Source organism: Lepidochelys kempii, chromosome 5 (assembly GCF_965140265.1).
Source record: "Lepidochelys kempii isolate rLepKem1 chromosome 5, rLepKem1.hap2, whole genome shotgun sequence".
Lineage (NCBI taxonomy): Eukaryota > Metazoa > Chordata > Testudines > Cheloniidae > Lepidochelys > Lepidochelys kempii.
This window is the reverse complement of record NC_133260.1, coordinates 100,116,851-100,132,581: the sequence shown is the minus strand read 5'-3', so window position 1 is coordinate 100,132,581 and position 15,731 is coordinate 100,116,851. Positions and strand designations below refer to the sequence as shown.

Below are 15,731 nucleotides of genomic sequence, written 5' to 3'. Positions count from 1 at the left end.
TGACTATGCTGACCTGTCAGCAATAGGTGAAAAGAAAAAAATACAAAACCCAAAATGAAAGATTTCTTGAAATTTTCTATTCATCCAAGTCAAAACTGCCACAAAAGTTTCCATTAAAAAATGCATACACTTAGTTTAAAAAAAAAAAAAATCATACCAGCTGTATTCACTTAGTATTGGAACAACCTGAATGTTGACAGTGTGAAATCCTGGCCCAACTGAGGTCAATGGAAAAATTCTCATGGGTTTCAGTGGGGCCAGGATTTCACCCAATGTTTATGGGAACTGACATGTCACTAAATGTCAGGGAAACCATAAAGTGCTGTAATTTGGATTTCTTGAGTAGGTGAAAGCGTTCAAATAAGTTTTTGCTACTTTTTGCTCCTACCAGCCAGCACATTTAAGAAAGAGTGAACTGAATTCCACTCCCTCTTTTGTATCATCGAGAGAATGGTTTACCACATTCTAATTACAGTGCCAATCAGTTACATCTGTACTAACACACTGAAGGCAATGGAGTTGCACAACTGTTACCAAAAGGCAGAATATAGTGATGCTGTGTAAGACGACCCCTTTTGGACATTCAGATCCCACATTTAGTCTGCAGGGTTGTAAGTTTAAATAAAGACTTTTTCTAACCTAAAACATTTGATATAAATAATGGAAAGCAAACATGGAACGCTAAGATACCACTTTTACAGTCCCAGATCAGAGTAGAACCAAACTTGAATTTAAGAACGAAGAAAAGGGGCAATTATTCAACTAAAGTTAGTTTTCAGAGCCAACTTACTCAGTGTGCCTTTGACTACACTGTTTTTTATCTAGCCACACACATTTGGAGACTCTGTGCAGTCATCTTTTGTCCTTCAAATGTAAGGAGTGAGGAAATGCTGTCCTATGGAAGGATGTGTATAACTTATTTCAACAAGATACTGAAATCCAGTCAGGTTTTCTATTTAATAGCTCTGATAGGTGTGGAAATCAAAAATCAAAGGCTTAGCATAGGGCAGGAAACTAGTCTTTACTAACCAAGATGTGTCTTTAATCAGAATTACAATTTGCCCTTTGACTTCAGTTTCAAAGCAATAAAATCATTCCAAGGGATGTTTTATTTGATAAGCCCTCTTACCTGTAACACCACAGCGTTTCATGCCCAGGGAAGGTATCAATAAGATCAGTGCAGAGCTCCAGCTCTTCCTCTAGAAGATGGGGGAGATCTACTCTCAGTTCTTCTGTACAGACAGCTTCAGATGCTTCATTTTTTTCATCCTTTGGAAGACTGGGGATTGGCTCATTTACCAGCTGATTTTGCACCAGTATAGAATTGTCGGTCACAGTTCTGCCAATCAAGGACTTTATTAAGAACTTGCGGTAGTAGAATCCACTATGGTCTGAAACATGCATGGACACCCAATGTTTAGTGGAAGAAAGTTCATCAAGGAGAATCTGAAAATAAGTAGCAGTAAAATTAACCAATCCATAGAAATAAGAAATTTACCAATACTGTTTCTTGTATCAAATTCCCCCCCCCGCCATAATCCTTCCTTTAAGTTTGCCGCCAACTCTATCATCATCACCACCATCACAGTTCCTCCTATGGAGAAAATGGTAAGTTTAAAAGAACAATGATAAAATGAAAGCATCCATTTAAATAAACACTTTCCCAAAATAATTACCTCATTATACACAACTTTCCAATTTAGAATACTAATTCATAGGCAAAAGAAAATGTTTAAATGACATTGTTACATACAAAATAACTCTATTTGTGGACCAGACTTCTGAATCTTGGAGGCTCTTTCGCCAGCCTATAGCAGTAGCAGATGCAGGCCATAATACAGGCCAAAATCCTCTGAGCAGACACTGGGCAACCTTTCATTCTGTCTGCCATTGCAATGAACAACTATGTTGACTTACGGAACAGCCTTGTTCTATCTATGTGGAAGACCAGCACCCTCCTGACGTCCAGGGTGTGTAGCCTGTGCTCCTCATCTGACGCACAAGACTTTGGAAAGAAAACAGGCAAGTGTGTGTCCTGGCCAGTATGAAACTGGAAACGACCTGGGGCAGAAACGCTGGGTGCGGTCACAGCTGGACCTTATCCTTGTAGGAGACCGTATAGGACGGCTCTGAAATAAGAACACTGATCTCGGACATCCTGCGGGCTGACATTATCGCGACCAGGAACAAGACCTTCCAGGAGAGAGGCAGGAGAGAGAGCAGAAAGCTAGAGCTTCGATAAAACGAGATTCAGGTCCTGGGGTGGGGAAGGAAATCCCGGATGTGCGGGTAGAGACACTCCAGACCTTTCAGAAACTGTGACATGACATGAGCAAAGATGGACTGACCTTGGAACAGAGGATGGAAAGCCAAGATAGCAGCCAAGTGGACCTTGATCAATGACAGGGACAAACCTTGGAGTTCGAGGTGCAGCAGATAATCTAGGCTCTCCTGCTTGGCCCGAATATGCCATTCCGAGGCCCAGCTCATGAATCTTTTCCATTTGGCCAGGTAAGTTGCTCTGGTGGAGGGTTTCCTGCTACCTTGCTGGATACGGGCCGAGGATGCCTGTTCGTCTGTGCTTTGCCGCGCAGTAGCCAAGCCGTCCAGTACAGCGCCACCAGGTTCAGATGCAAAAGGCTGTCATGGTTCAGTGACAGCAGATCTGGCCAAGGGGCAGTTGTAGGCAGGCGGCTATGTAAAGGCTTGGCAACGTGCCAAACCAGTACTGGCAAGGCCATGCGGGGGCTATTAGGATAACTTCCACCCTGTCTTGCCTGATCTTCACATGGACTCTGGTCCAGCGGCACTGGTGGGAAGGCATACATCAGTGCCCCCGACCATGGAATGAGAAAGGTGTCTGACAGGGAGCCCCTGTCCATTCCCAGGATCGAACCGAACATGTGGCATTTTCTGTTCTGCCTGGACGTGAACAGGTCCACCTGAGGAGTCACCCACCTCTGGAAGATTATGCTGACCACCTCCAGATGGAGTGACCACTCATGGCAAGAGGAGAAAGTGCTGCTGAGGTGCTCCACCAGGACATTCCTGGTTCCACGCAGGTGCGCTGCTATCAGATGAATGGCTTGCCGCACACAAAAAATCCCAAAGGCAGAGATCTTCTTGACAAAGGGGTGAAGACCTGGTACCGCCCTGCCTGGTGATGGAATATCATGGCTGCATTGTCCATCAGGACCTGCACCACCTTGCCCTTCAGGTGGGGCAAGAATGCCTGGCAAGCTAGGGAAACTGCTCTGAGCTCCCTGACGTTGATGTGGAGGGCCAGATCCTCCTGCAACCAGCAGCCCTGGGTGTTCAGCTCCCCCAGGCGGGCTCCCCAGTCCAGATCCCAAGCATCAGAGACCAGGGTTAGCAACGGGGACGCGAAGGGGACTCCCTCCTACACTGACCTGGGGTCCAACCACCAATCCAGGGACAACCTGATGTGGTCTGTTACCCTAACAACCCAGTCTAGCTCATGCCTGTTAGGAATGTAGACCGATGGCAGCCATGCTTGCAGGCGCCAGAGATGGAGCTGAGCATGGGTGACCATATATGTACATGCGGCCATGTGGCCCAACAGCCGCAGGCAGGTGAGAGTCAAGGTGAGTGGGTGGCTCTTTACAAGGGAGATCAGGTCCAACATGGCCTGAAAACGCGCTTCTGGAAGGAAGGCTCTGGCTCGCGTGGAGTTGAGAACCACCCCAATGACCTCTATTCGCTGGACAGGCGTTAAGGTGGATTTTTTTTTTCTTGTTTATTAACAGGCCCAGGTCACGACAAGTGGAATGCACCAGATCGAGGCTCCTCTGCACTTGCTCCGGAGACCTGCCCTTGAGAGCCAGTTGTCGAGATACAGGAAGCCCTGGACTCCTTGGTGTCCCAGGTAAGCAGCCAATGGTGCCATACATTTTGTGAACACCCTGGGGGCCGATGAAAGTCCAAAGGGCAGTGCTGTAAATTGAAAATGGCGCCCACCCACTACGAAACGGAGGAAGCGTCTGTGACCTAGGAATATGGAAATAAGTATCTTTCAAATATAGGGCTGTGTACCAGTCTCCTGGATCTAGGGAGGGGATGATGGAGGCCAGGGAGACCAGGCAAAACTTCAACTTTTTGAGACTTGTTGAGGTGATGCAGGTCCAGGATGGGTCTGTGGCCTGCCTTTGCCTTCAGAATTAGGAAGTAGCTGGAATAGAAACCTTCTCCTTTCATGTCCCGAGGGACCTTCTCCACCGCCACCAGGCACAGGAGGTTTTAGACCTCTTGAATGAGGAGTTGCTCGTGAGAGAGTTCCCTGAAGAGAAGGGTGACCAGATGTCCCGATTTTATAGGGACAGTCCTGATTTTTGAGTCTCTCTCTTATATAGGCTCCTATTACCCCACCCCTCCTGATTTTTCACACTTGCTGTCTGGTCACTCTACAGAAGAGGGACGGGAAAAAGTAGGAGGGAGAGGTAGCTGAAAGTTGCAGGATATAGCCCCGAGATACTATGTCCAGCGCCCAACAGTCTGAGGTGATCCACAACCAAGCCGAATGGTAGAGACAAAGCGGGTCTCACTGCTGAAGACCAGTGCCTGGAGTAATAGGGTGGATCCGGGGAATTGACTGGGATGTCACTCTTGAGAACATCTTCAAAATGAGTGCTTCTGGCCCCCGGGATTGCTTTGCCGGGCCGGGCTGCATGGGTGAGCAGGAGGAAGAAGGGTGGTGACAACTAAAACTCATGTCTCTATCCCTTCTCCTAGCAGATCCCTGATGGGGCTGCCAAAGCCTTCGCAGCTGGGCCGACCAGAACTGCTTCTGTGCAAACTGCAGCATATGCATGCCCAGTGAGCGAAGGGTGGCCCGAGCGTCCTTCAACCCATGCAGCCTCGCATCTGTTTGTTCAGAGAAGAGACCATTCCCAATGAATGGGAGGTTCTGGATCGAAGTCTGTGTCTCTTGGGAAATGCCAGCGGTCTGAAGCCAGGAGCTGCACCGCATAACCACTGCCAATGCGACCATCCAAGCCGCCAAGTCCACCGCGTCCCACGCCATTTGGAGGGAGCAGCTAGCTGCCACGTTGCCTTCCTCCACTAGGGTGCTGAATTCATGAGCCAAACCCTGTGGGAGGGACTCCTTAAACTTATGGAGGGAGTCCAATAAATTAAAATTGTACCTGCCTAAAAGGGCTTGACGGTTCGCCACCTGGAATTGCAGGCTGGCAGTGGAATAAATCTCCCCCCACCCAAAGGTCCAGTCTTTTGGCCTCTTTATTTTTGGGAGTTGAGCTGGTGTGCCCCTGCTTGTCTTTTTTGTTGGCCGCACAGACAACCAGTGAGCCCAGAGCTGGGTGGGTATAAAAGATTCTTGAACCCGTTGGCTGGGACAATACTTCTTTTCAGCCCCTTTGGAGGTGAGGGATTGAAGACTGGATTTGCCAGAAGACCATGGCAATTTTGAGGACCCCGTCATGCACTGGTACTGCAACACGTGCTGGGCCGTAGGCTGAGAGGACACTGAACAAGGTGTCTGCCTGCTTGGCCATCTCCTCCACCTATGGGCCCAAGTTCTCTGTCACCTATCGAAGCAGGGCCTGGTGTTCTTTAAAGTCGCCAGGAGGGCTGGCCCTCGAAGGTCCCGTGACCGTCTCGTCTGGGGATGAAGTTGGTGACTGTACCAAGGGGAAAGACCCCAGGGCATCTTCTCCCATGGGAGAGGGAGGTTTAGAGGTGAGTGCAGTCTCCTCTATCTCCAAGTGCGACTCAAACACCAAGCCCGGTGCCGTCAATGCTACCAACATTTGCTCTGAGGCAGCGGCAGGTGAGTGGTACGAAGGGGGCATCAACACAACTGGCATGCCCCATGTGCTCCAATAAGGCCACGCAGCCTCAGGAGTCCAATTGCACTGGTGGAGCCTGGGCGAGGGGCTGAACTGTCCTTCATGCTGGAGGAATCCCCTTCCAGTGACCACAGTGGTGCCATCGATGCCTGCATCTGCCTGCTGGGAGTCACCGCTGGAGACTGGTGCCTGGAGTGAGAGGATTGGTGTTGATATCAAGGCGACTGGTGCTGGGAAGGACTGGAGTCGCGACAGGGAGTGCTCCCTCAGGGCAGGCAACCAAAATCTGCGCTGAGAGGATGACTGGTGGGAGGGCAAATGGAGCCAGCAATATGGAGATTGGCACCTCCCCTTAGGCAATCTGCGCTGAGTCTGCGGATTCTGTGATTGCGGTGCTGGTGATGGAGGGAAAGCTCCAGAGGATCTGGGCTGCAACTCCGGAGATCTGTGGCAAGGAGGAAAGCGCTGCCTTGCCTCGGGGGAATTGGCAGCACTCTACTACCCCAAGGGGTCTTAGTGGCTGGCTTGCGCTCATGGGGAGCCTTTTCCATTTCCTGCGGCATGCATGGTGGGGACATGGGTGGAGGTCTCTGTTCTCTCGGTGCTGGGAGAGTTTGAGAAGGTGTCGAATGCCGCCAGGAGTTTGGGTCCCCTACCACTCCCAGGAGTCAGTGGTGGATCCTTTAAGGGGCTAAGGGCCCCAACCTGGGAAGCATGCCCACATGGCTCTGGAGTGGCTGAGCGGCCCGGAACTGAGTCCTTTGCCCGATGGCCCATGGCCCTTCTTGGTCAGTGCTGGTGTCAAGGTTTCCCCCCACACACACACACTGAACTCTAGGGTACAGATGTGGGGACCTGCATGAAAAACCTCCTAAGCTTATCTTTACCAGCTTAGGTCAAAACTTCCCCAAGGTACAAAATATTCCACCCGTTGTCCTTGGACTGGCCGCTACCACCACCAAACTAATACTGGTTACTGGGGAAGAGCTGTTTGGACGCGTCCTTCCCCCCAAAATACTTCCCAAAACCTTGCACCCCACTCCTGGACAAGGTTTGGTAAAAAGCCTCACCAATTTGCCTAGGTGACTACAGACCCAGACCCTTGGATCTTAAGAACAATGAACAATCCTCCCAACACTTGCACCCCCCCCTTTCCTGGGAAATGTTGGATAAAAAGTCTCACCAATTTGCATAGGTGACCACAGACCCAAACCCTTGGATCTGAGAACAATGAAAAAGCATTCAGTTTTCTTACAAGAAGACTTTTAATAAAAATAGAAGTAAATAGAAATAAAGAAATCCCCCCTGTAAAATCAGGATGGTAGATATCTTACAGGGTAATTAGATTCAAAAACATAGAGAACCCCTCTAGGCAAAACCTTAAGTTACAAAAAAGATACACAGATAGAAATAGTTATTCTATTCAGCACAATTCTTTTCTCAGCCATTTAAAGAAATCATAATCTAACACATACCTAGCTAGATTACTTACTAAAAGTTCTAAGACTCCATTCCTGGTCTATCCCTGGCAGAAACCAGCATATAGACAGACACACAGACCCTTTGTTTCTCTCCCTCCTCCCAGCTTTTGAAAGTATCTTGTCTCCTCATTGGTCATTTTGGTCAGGTGCCAGTGAGGTTACCTTTAGCTTCTTAACCCTTTACAGGTGAGAGGAGCTTTCCCCTGGCCAGGAGGGATTTCAAAGGGGTTTACCCTTCCCTTTATATTTATGACAGCTGGGGAGCCATGCTTCTTGGTTTTCTTTTTTGGCACCAGCAACGGGGAGCAGTCCTGCGTGGAGCCTGGTGCCGGTTGTGTGCTGCGCACTGAAGCCGAGTTACTAGGAGAGTCTTGGCGAGATAGCCTGGAAGCTGGACAAAGGGCTGCCTTCATGAGGAGAGCCCGCAAATGAATATCCTGCTCTTTCTGCATCCTGGGTCAAAATTTTTTACAAATATGACACTTGTCCTTCACATGTGATTCCCCCAAGCACTTGAGGGACCTGCTTTGGAGGGTCACTTATAGGCATAGGCCTGTTACAGTCCATGCAGGGCTTAAACACTGGAGACTGGGGTATGCCCTGCCTGGGGTGAAGTCCCTGCTGGAACTCTAACTTCTAACTACACTTAACAACTACTTAACACTAACTACTGTAAACAAACTATTTACAAGGTCCGAAGGCTTGAAGTCAGAAGAGATAAAACTGCTAGCCCTTGCTCCAAATAACCACCACAGGCAGTAAGAAGAAACTGAGAGGGCGTAGGGATGACACATGAGCGCGCACATGGGTACACGCACACCTAGAATGGAATCAACTTGAGCAAGTACTCGAAGAACTAAGATTTGCTTATTTACCATCTACTACAAAAGCATTTGTAGCTTTCCCACTCTTTACAAAGGAAGGAGTCTCAGAGACCTTCCTCAAGGATGTGAAAGAAGTACCTGTGGAAGGGGTCTAGCACAAGATTGAAATCCCATGGGGGCCTAAAGAGGACAGAGTGACAGCTTTAAAAAAAAGTGCTAGTGAAAAGTTGGGAGGGAAAAAAAAAATCTAGTCTAACAGAGGAGTTGCTTCTACCTACTGGGAGAGTGGCAAACTACTAAACAAAGTCTTCCAAACTCCTTCACAGGAGGAACAACTCCAAATACTTCACATTCATCCTCTGTTCATCTGCTAGAACTTGAAATATGATATGTACTCACTGTCTGGGATAGCATGAAAAAATTGAGAACAACTAGGTTGTACTTAGCCTGTCAAAAACCTTACAGGGCTTGAATGAGGTGTCCATGATTATAAAGGATATAGTGAAAAGTCCTTCCTTTTTATCATGCTACCATATAAAAGAGGGACATTGAGTCTTTCAGTGAAATGAATGGCCAGTAAATTTAGAACCAACAGAAATACTATTTAATTCAGGATACAATCAGTCTGTAGTAACACATTACCAGAGAACATCTGAAATACTGCGGCTGGATTGTGATCAGAGGAAGTCCACTGATATTCAATGGGAGGGAGAACATCAGGTGCAGGATTTGAGTAATGAAAATTTAGACTCCTGAGCAGAGGCTGGCCTCTCTTCACCCCTTACTCAGGGGAGTATCATTCTGAAACAGATGGGAGATATGCTCACCTGCAGATCTTAAAAATAGAATTTGCAATGGAAAGCGTCCTGCCATTTCAACAATGGAGTTACTTCCAAGGTCTTTCATAATATGTTAAAAAGACTTGAGGGCCAAAATATGGGAAGTGCATCATTCCACAAAAAGGAAAAGACATTGTTTGAATGTTTACAGATCGATGGCTATTGATGATTTACAGTGAGAGCTACTGTTAAAAAAGCAAACCACACTGTATAGGAAGATGTTGGTGGAATGTATCTGATTTACTAAGCTACTCATTGATGGATACCAAACACTTTTAAAAAGGGATTTAATAACCCTTTTTTCCTGGAAAGAATTTCAACCAGTAAAATAATGTTCTAAATACTAGACTATAGATTGTGATAGAAACCAAATAATTAGGGCTGTCAATTAATTGCAGTTAACACAAGTGATTAATGCAAAACAAATGTGACTAGCTTAAAAAAATAGGTGTGATCAGTTTTAATTAAATTTAAATAAAATACCAATTTATATTATAAATATTTTGGATGTTTTTCTACATTTTCAAATATATTGATTTCAATTACAACACAGAATACAAAGTGTACAGTGCTCACTTTATATTTGATTACAAATAATTGCAATATAAAAAAGATTAGAAATAGTATTTTTCAATTCACCTCATACAAGTACTATAGTGCAATCTCAATCATGAAAGTGCAACTTACAAATGTATAATTATTATTTACATAACTGCACTCAAAAATAAAACAATGTAAAACTTTAGAGGCTACAAGTCCACTCAGTCCCACTTCTGGTTCAGCCAATCGATATGACAAACAAGTTTGTTTACATTTGCTTGCTTATTTACAAAGTCACCTGAAAGCAAAAACAGGCGTTCGCATGGCACTGTTGTAGCCGGCACTGCAAGGTATTTATTTACATGCAGGGTGGATAAAAATCAATAGGATTTTTTTGATAAAATGCTTTTTGAGGAAAAAACCTATTATAGCTCAAAGATATCTCATCATGGAATAGAGATTATAAATTCTATAGTATGAGACAATATATTCATGTAATTTTTAAGAAAAGTTTTGTAAATGAGTTTCAATAGTTCATGGATTAGCAACCCAATTTTATGGGGTTCCAGGGGCTTCTGTATAGATTTAGGTTAATCTTTCTATCTACCCAATGGGACTCAGTGCTCAGTCTGGAAGATACCATCAAAGATGCTTAGTTTTGCAGTTCTCAAACTGTGGATTTGTGTCTCCAGAGGTAACATGTTTCTTAACAGCAAAAATGTGGTTGGTTGGTAGGTAGGTAGGATGGGGGTGGGAGGGAAGAGAGAAAGAAAGGTGAGAAATAGTTAAATAAAACAATTTAAATGTCTGTCTGGTGATGTTCTCCTCCTAATACAGCATGGCAAAAAAATCCTCCAAATAGTAATGATTAACTTGTTGAATTGGAGATAGTTCACCTCCCAGTGACATAGTGTACCTTCTAAATATGAAACCTATATGTATTAAGGTTATAAAAACCAACAAGAATGCACTTTTATGTAGAAATCCATGATTAAATCGAGTCTTCCTGACTAATGATTTAAATCAAATCCAACCTGTTATATTCCAGATATGCTAAATATTCACATGCCCCTTTATGCTTCAACTTGTCGGCTCTAAAATTTTACATTGTTTTGGTTTTGACTGAAGTAAAAAAAAAAAAAAAATTCTACATTTGTAGAATGCACTTTCACAATAAAGAGATTACACTATAGTACTTGTATGAGGTGAAACAAAAATAATTTTTCAATTTTTTTACAGTGCAGATATTTGTAATAAAAATATAAGGTGACCATTGTACACTTCGTATTCTGTAATTGAAATCAATATATTTAAAAATGTAGAAAAACATCCTAAAATATTTATAATAGAATACCAATGTAAATTTATTATTGTTTAACAGTGCAATTAAAACTGAGATTAATTGCAACTTTTTTTTTAATCATTTGACAGCCCTACAAATAATGTGTTCAATAGCCCAACTATATAATTTAAAGCGGCTAACCAGTGAATTTCCAGACAGGCTTTTTAACTGAACTGTAAGAAATACCTAGAACACTGAAGTTGTACTTACGATATATATAAATTTTTGCCGATACTAATACTGATGTGTTTTCTGTTCAGTCAGAGATGCAATTTTTTGGAAACATTTCTAAATAACTAGAACTGATTTCTGGAGAGATTGGTAAATCTGGCTTCTTCTACTTCAACATCACCTAAAAATGCATCTAGAACTACATGATAAGCTTCTTTAAAGGATTTAATCTCTATATTTTCTCCATCTGGAAACTTTAATTTAACTGAAGTCAGTGGGAGCCTTTTCATTTACAACAAAGGTCTCTGGATGTGTCTGTTAGGCATAATCAGAGTTCCTTGCACTAGTCCAGGGGTCTGCAGCACGCGAGCTAATTTTCAGTGGCATTCACACTGCCTCGGTCCTGGCCACCGGTCTGGGGGGCTCTGCATTTTAATTTAATTTTAAATGAAGCTTCTTAAACATTTTAAAAACCTTATTTACTTTATATACAACAACAGTTTAGTTATATATTAAAGGCTTATAGAAAGAGACCTTCTAAAAACATTTCAATGTATTACTGGCATGCAAAACCTTAAATTAGAGGGAATAAATGAAGACTCCGCACACCACTTCTGAAAGGTTGCCGACCCCTGCACTCGTCTCTGCCCAAACCAACTCTTCCCCACCTACAGAATCACTACTGTGAACAAAGTCTCTCCCTCTTCTTCCAGCTCTGATTATTAAACATGGCTCCTCAGAAGAAAAATCTGTGCACACACTGTGCAGTATGATTCTGTACTACAGACATACTAGAAAACCAGACAGGATAAAAACGCTTCTGTTGTGCTTTCCACCAGAGGATCTCAATGTGCTTTGCCTAGCTCATTTGGAAAAGAGTTTACATTCTCATTTTACAGATCAACAAATTGAAGCACAGAGAGATTAAAATGACTTGCCCACAGTCACACAGGAAAATCTGTGGCAGAGTCAGGAATAGAAACCTGAACTCCTGACTCCCAGTCCTATGCTTTAACCACAAGACCATCCATCCTTCCTCTCTCTGGCAGATGTAATCTGTAGTTTTAGAGATTTTTGCTAAAAGCAATGGCAGCCTCAAGAGCGGTTTAAGAAAACCCAACCTGTTAAGTAATTTGTGCCTGTGCTGCGCACACTGCATTTGACTAAGTTTTATGAGATGATCAGACTTTTTACTTAAAATGAAAGATTAAAAAAAAAAAAGTTCCCCAAGCCTCTTGAGACCTACCTAGAAAACCCACTGTCTGTAGAACATAGCAAGGATCTTCCACTGTTGTGGAGTCTATCTAAGAAGTAATTGGAGGCAACAGAACTCAAGCATTGATGAAGGCTAAACAATCTTTTGTTACCATCCAATTCTCTGAGAACCCAAGATTATGTCTAGACTGATCACCAAAGACAATTGTGTTTAAAGGTATAATGTTCAATGCATCCTTTACCATTCACCACAAGAGATGAGTTATTCTCCAGCTAACCAAAGTGAGAAGGTATCTGCAGCTCCTTGACTGACTAGCTTTGATGGGGGAAGCGTCTCTTTTTTGTCTTCCATGGTAAGACAAGTACAAGGAGCTTCCATCCTGCTCCAAACAGAGAATAGATATAACAGAAATGGAGTGAGTTTATCCCCATCTTAGCATTTGCCTTTGTTACTATAAACACCACTGCCACCACATAAATCTCAGCTTCCTCCCGTATTTGGTTATTCTGAGAACCTTTCTTTATGCCCCAGAGAGATGCCCCCAACCTCTTTTATATCCTAGGTTGAAGTTAGTAAGACTCACTTGACCAGATGTCAGATAGAGCCAGCAAAAAGAATTCTGCATTTCAGGATTCTAATACCAGACAAAGTTAGTCATTAAAAGAAAGACCTGCATGCAGGGTACTCCACCCCATTACAATGGCCTTTTTGCTGACTAGGTCAATCCATCACAAAGCCAGCCCGCATAACCTAAATCACATATATTCTGTAGGATTGAGCCATTTGAGTTACCATCTCTTACTGTGAGCCATGTGTACAAATGATTTAATTCTGCAAGCAGATAATATATTTAAAGCCTGTAGTAGGGTTACTGGGTAAACTCTAAGCTTTTTTTTTTTTAATTTAAAAAATAAAATAAAGTGAGATTTTTAGGATCAAAGACAGACAATATTTACCTTTTAGCGAATGAGACTGAAGCGCTGGTTATAATTTTGTAACATCAACTACATTTACGGCCAAACTGTACCCTGAGATTTTTTATACCCTTCGAAGAATAAAGTATATTAGAATGAGCTTCAAAACGTTCTAGATTTAGAAAAAATATAATTAAAAAACCCAACAGCTTTCTAGGAAAGTTTACAATATTGTAAATGTTAATAATAATATTTTTGGGCTAAATTTTTCAAGGAGCCTCAACTTGGATGCAAAACTGCAGGTGCTAGTAGTTGTGAGGGTAACAAACCAACCAAACATGAAGAGTTCTAGCTACCTAATTTTTGGTCACAATCAGGCAGGTTTACATTTAAATATTATAATTGGCATTCACAGTGAATTAAATACATTTAACTGATCAAAGGTACAAAATTAGAAAAAAACCCTACAAAATTATGGTCCTTTATGGGAGGGAAGGGGGGAGTGTCAGGTCTCCTTTTTTCCCACTTATCTTTTCTTTTCGTTAATTCTTTTCAGGGTGTTCATGCACAAATACATCAAATTGAAAATGTCCTTTTTACAATTCTATGTATTTACATTCCCTAGATTATAGGTATGTCCTGAGACTTCCAACCTCCCTCGTTCTCTCTCTCCCTCAAGTTTAACAGCCCCCCTAGTTCCCACAAACACCTCTAATGCAGCATGGCAATAATGCCTCTGAAGTGCTGCATCAGCAATTGTCACAAAGGATTCTGGGATCAGCATAAAGATCTTTCCTAAGGATTAAAAGGAGACCAGTAGGGAAACTGGGATGATTGCAAAGATGGATGGAAGGCAAAGGGAAGAGGGAGTTTCAGAACATAAATTTAAAACAAAAAATAAAAATGAGCTGGTGTGTGACCTGCGTTTCCTTCACGGCCATAATTATTTGTGAATTGCCATTGCTCAGTGCAATTCACATAGCTGTACACGAATGGAAACACCAGACAAATTCTAAATCCAAGGAGAGCTACTTGTGTCAAGCTGCAGCCTCTCTCTTTACCTATTTTGATAGTCTACAGCTATGAGAACAGTAGCTGCAAAAGCATTTGAGATGGTGCCCCATCCTTCAAACAACTGCTGCCACTTAATTGCACTGAAATTTAAAAAAACAGACACACACACACACACACACAAAATACAGCCATCAAGGGCTTGTCTAAGAGTCCTCAATTCCTGATGAATAAACCCCCCAAATTCCGTAGTTCTGAATTTTGCACACCCACCTTTTATTTGAGAGACAGATGGGAGAGCTGCTGGATGGTCTGACTACCTCACACTTTTCAGGTTATTATGGAATACGTACAGTTTTTTAAAAATGTTCTCAGGTGGAAAAGTATAAGCAAAATGACCTCCCAGGCTGCCAGTGATAGGCCCAGAACAGATTTTGTGGTTCTACACAGTCAGCACTCTCCTCTCAAATAAAAATAGAACCCACACAGATGAGGTGATGGTAGTGAAAGAATGCAGAGTCAGGAACAGCTACCATGGAAGGTCAGAGCATCAGCATAATAAAGGCATTGAACTCACCTTACAGCTGAGAAATCACAGTGTAAAAGTAATTAGAAAATTGTACTTTTTATTTTAGATTATGTCACATGTCAACAACTTCACCTTCCTGTAGGCCTTCAGTGCATTCCATTTTTGGATGAACCATATGGACATGCCTGAGGTGCAACTAGAAGATTTTCACAAGACATCACCACTGAAGTTGATAAGGCATATTTAAGGCCAGTTAGTCTGTTCTGCCTGTTTGATGTATTGCTGATTTATTAAACTCAGCATAAACTGGGATGAAGGGTGTCCTTGAATTTCATGAAAATGCTTATAAGCACCACTTTTCTGTTTCTGAATTGCCTGGTCTCTTTATCCTATACTAGTCCTCTATGCACACATTCTGACATCACAAAATGACATGAAAGAACACTGGTAGTGAAACTAAAAGGGGAATATTAAGAGTATTGGAATGACATCTGTTGCATAATATCTTTTGTTCTAATGGGCTCTTACAGATTACACCAGCACAGAATTTATGCTCAGGCCTCTGCTTCATCTCCCAGACTCTCATTTACCCTCTATCAATTAAGCACCAACAGATGGGTGCAAGTTATATTGATCAGAACATGACAAAGCAACAGAACAGTCCTTGTCCCTGGAATGCTTATTCTTCTAAAGCATTAATTGTGTACATCAGTTTAACACCACCTCTTTCACAGCACATTGCTTTATGATGATCCAGATTTAAAATGTATAAATTCTGCTTAGGCGTTTATACATTCCAGTATTGTACCTTGACATCCAGCTTTCCCAAACGCTGTAAAATCCAGATACGGTGGGACCAGGCATTGTAGTTGCTTGGGTATCTCCCAGCAGCTTCACAGCAGACATCCATTTCCTCCTGCACTAATCGTTGAATTCTTTCCACAGGCATTGTTCCCAAGTTCCCTTTAGTTACAAGAGTTGGCAAGGAGTTTTCCTGAATTAGTTGTTGCAGCACCCATCGTCTGGTTAAATGGTGTAG

At 43.1% G+C, this 15,731-nt stretch overlaps 1 protein-coding gene across 7 annotated transcripts in view; it reads right to left on the bottom strand.

Moving 5' to 3' along the window:
• Positions 1–15,731, bottom strand: part of PTAR1 (protein prenyltransferase alpha subunit repeat containing 1) — a 183,537-nt gene that overhangs the window by 138,143 nt on the left and 29,663 nt on the right. For 6 of the 7 annotated variants that reach the window (XM_073345205.1, XM_073345206.1, XM_073345207.1 and 3 more), the window contains exons 5-6: positions 15,501–15,714; positions 1,130–1,446 (exon numbers count right to left, since the gene is read on the bottom strand). In XM_073345205.1, the coding sequence (XP_073201306.1) occupies positions 1,130–1,446; positions 15,501–15,714 (531 nt within the window). Of the gene's footprint in view, positions 1–1,129; positions 1,595–15,500; positions 15,715–15,731 lie in introns of those variants that run through there. The other variant, XM_073345209.1, reaches the window with a different exon arrangement.